Here is a 3,430-nt window from a genome sequence, read left to right as displayed (position 1 = left end):
GCTGCTGCAGGTTTTTTTTTTTCTTTCTTTTTTAAATATCTGGGTTTTGATAAATTGAAGGTGAAATTTATTAGAAACAAATCGTTCGAGCTGCACTGTGTTTCGAAGATGACAGGAAAAGGAAAGGAAACAAACTCGGGTGGGTTTGGTTTCCTGTTGCAGTGCTTTGGGCAGTGTTGAAGTGAACAGTCCCCGTCCCTGCTGAGGCACAAAAAAAAAAAAAAAAAAAACCAAAAAAACCAAAACCAACCCAACCAAACCAGAAAACCGGATCAAAAGCAGCTTTGCTTTCACCCTGCTGATGACTCCTCCTCCGGGCATGCTGTGTGTACATTGCACCGTGGCTGTGCAGTGCCCTGGGCAGGAACACTGCCCTTTTCCGACAAGTCTGTTAAAAGTAGTATTAACTGCTGGGAAACACAAACGTTTTCCATGAATTGAGATGCTGAAGCGGTGACAGGTGCTTTTGCTCTATTAAATGCTTCATTTAAAAAAAAAAAACCAACCCACAAGTGTAGCAAACAATGATTTTTTGTCTATATGTAAGTCTGTACTACGGGGCTGGATCACCCTCTTCATTTTCAGTAGAAAACAAGAAGGTAAGTTTGAAGTGAAACTTGACAATTCAATATGAAGAGGATACTGAACAGGTCTTCCTCTTTGTAACGCTGTACATGTCTCTTGCAGGGTACGCTTTTTGACTCTACTATAACTGACGAAGGCACATGGACATTAGGTAATAACGTACATCTGAAATGACATTATGAGGGCAGCAGAACTTCTCAAAATAAGCTACAGAAGAGCTTACCCCCTTTTTTAAATGGGAAAGATTACTTTATTCACTGTACATAGCCTTGTTAAAACGACAATCATTATTGCCCACCTAAAGAACTGAGGCAGTACAAAAGCCCTATAGGTGCGGATTAATGGTGAAATGCTGTATTTTGGAAGGCAGTAGTCAGTGGATTACAAACACTTCTGTATAGGGAGAAGCTTTTTGCAAATCCTCACTAGAGCTAGACAATTACGGTACAGTTGTGTGGTCTGTGCTTCTCCAGAGTTCTTACTTTCCTTGTTTTTTCTCCTTTTCTTATGCATTATATTTTTGGATGAGTAACAAAACCTACAGTCCAAGATAATCAAAAAGCAATCTAAAAATCACACAGAAGTACCTGCTGGATAATGAGCAAAACAAGTGGTTGTTACAGCATAAATATTGTCAAGTGTTCAGAATATTTTGGGTTTTGGCAATCGTATTTGTGGACTGTACCTCTCACTGAATGTTTTCCTATAATGGATTTTGTTTTCAATTCAATATTCTAAATATCAGTAATTTAGTGACTTAAATGTGAAAACTAGAACTGTAAACAAACATTGTAGAGTTAAGCCTACTCTTTTCCAGTATGCGAATAATCTTCAAAATATACTTTATGATGATGTCTTTATTCAAGTAAGTAGAATTAAACATCCTACATGTTAACTTCGAAATGTGCTTCCAATGTATTGTTTGTAGACATACTGTCGGTTTTTAAATAAATTTATTATATTTCCATGTGTCACTAAATCTTAGTTCTGGCTTTTACTGGTAATAACTCTCTGTAAAGCCTGACCTCACATCCTTCATTATTATCTTAGCTGAGCTCTAGATAAAATCTTGTCTCTGTTGAGAACCTCTCTACAAAGTTAGTTTATGTTTACAACAGAAGTACTTATGAACTGTGTTTTAGTCCCTTAAAACAGCTTCAGCATTTTACAGGCCAGAAAGGGGAAAGGTGGCTGTATAGGCTATCTTTGTTTTAGCCTTTCTGTTTCTTGGTCATGTGTATTTGTTTATCAATAACCCTGTTGGCATTGGCATTAAGATTTTAAATTACCTAAAAAAAAACCAAAAAAACAAAGACCAAACCTGTGCTTGTTAATGGTGAATTCACCAAAACAAGAAAAATGACTAGAACATAGGACTGAGTTTAGTGGTTGTTTTCTTGTCTGTTTTGATTCAACAGAAGACAGGAAGCTCATACGAATTGTTCTAATGAAGACAAATCGAAGTGCTGGGAATTGTTGGACGTCTCTGTTAGAAAATGAATATGCTGCTGATCCTTGGGTACAGGACCAGATGCAAAGGAAACTTACGCTGGAGCGATTCCAAAGAGAGGCAAGTTAAACAACCATAATTATTCCTTAGACCCTGTGTTTGCACACAGAGGTTATGGCCACGAAAGCTGAGCAAAACTGTTTTACTGTCCAGTGCTATGGAAACATGTACTGTAGTTCACTATATAGAGAGCACTCACAAGGCTTTATCAGTGTATTTTCAAGAGGTTATTCTGTCTGTAGTCTGACAGTTTTGTGACAAGTTGAGTTTGGAGGGGGGTATTGCTATTTAATAGTTGCCTAGTAATAACAGCTTTTCACTTTAATTAGGCAACACACAATTTCTATTGCTATCTAAAATTATGACATAGCCATATTTACAGCAAACTTTTACCACCAACCTCTGTTGAATATGTTTGTTCAGAACATCACATGATGTAGAATAGTTAGCTGGAAAATATTTTCTTTGCCTTTTTACTAAAATTATGTAAATTGTTTTGGTACATCTGGAGCATACAACTGTTCCTATGCAAGTCTGCACAGCTGTAGAATTACAACTTAACAGCTGAAGCAGCACACTACATAGTACAACAAAGAGCATAATTTTTATTAAACTTGTTATCCAGCATGGCAGATGGTTATATTTTAAAATAGTAATTTCAAGGTAGGCCAGAAGCCAGAAGTTTGTCTTAAACTTTCCTTAATATTGTCAAATTGACAACAACATTAAAAAGTCACTTCAGCAGTAGGCAACTGAACTGTGACAACTCAAGGCTTATTGGTCACTGTGTTTTCCAAGGATTTCAGTGCCAAGTTGGTCATTATATGTACTTGCTGGAATGACAGAATATTAATGGAAACAGTTTGGGGCTTTTTATTTGTTGGTTAGTTGTGAGGTTTTTTAAACATTTTTATTAAGAATATTTATTAAACTTTCCTCTTACCTCCCTCAGAACCCTGGATTTGACTTCAGCGGGGCAGAAATTTCTGGGAATTACAGCAAAGGAGGACCAGACTTCTCTAGTCTTGAAAAATAAACTGTTCTTATCCATGTTCCTTAAGAGGAGTTAGACATTACACTTAAAGATCGGAATCATGTAACTGCTGAAGAATTCTGTGATCTCTTCAGCAGATTGTTGTCAAATAATTACTAAAGTGAAGGGATGGAAGATCTCTTCCAGTAGAATGAAGACAAACTGTTAACAGCTGATTTATAAGCTGTGATAACTTTTGAATACTAAGGGACAAACTATAGAGAAAGGCCTAGACAAAAAAGTAACATCTTTGAGGAAAATGTTGGTTTTCTGCATTTTTGTCTTGGTGTCAGGACCACCAC

General features: G+C 36.6%; 1 protein-coding gene across 1 annotated transcript; it reads left to right on the top strand.

The window, feature by feature from the left end:
* Positions 1 to 687: 687 nt before the first annotated feature.
* On the top strand, positions 688 to 3,131 carry NUDCD2 (NudC domain containing 2; the record flags this gene model as incomplete). Its single annotated transcript, XM_010077227.1, has 3 exons — positions 688 to 736; positions 2,004 to 2,155; positions 3,048 to 3,131. Coding segments are annotated over 3 exons (285 nt in total), but the record flags the coding sequence as incomplete, so codon positions are not given.
* Between the last annotated feature and the right edge of the window lie 299 nt (positions 3,132 to 3,430).

This window comes from Pterocles gutturalis, unplaced genomic scaffold (assembly GCF_000699245.1).
Source record: "Pterocles gutturalis isolate BGI_N339 unplaced genomic scaffold, ASM69924v1 scaffold30153, whole genome shotgun sequence".
In the NCBI taxonomy this organism is placed as follows: Eukaryota; Metazoa; Chordata; class Aves; order Pterocliformes; family Pteroclidae; genus Pterocles; species Pterocles gutturalis.
This window is presented reverse-complemented; position numbering and strand designations above follow the sequence as displayed.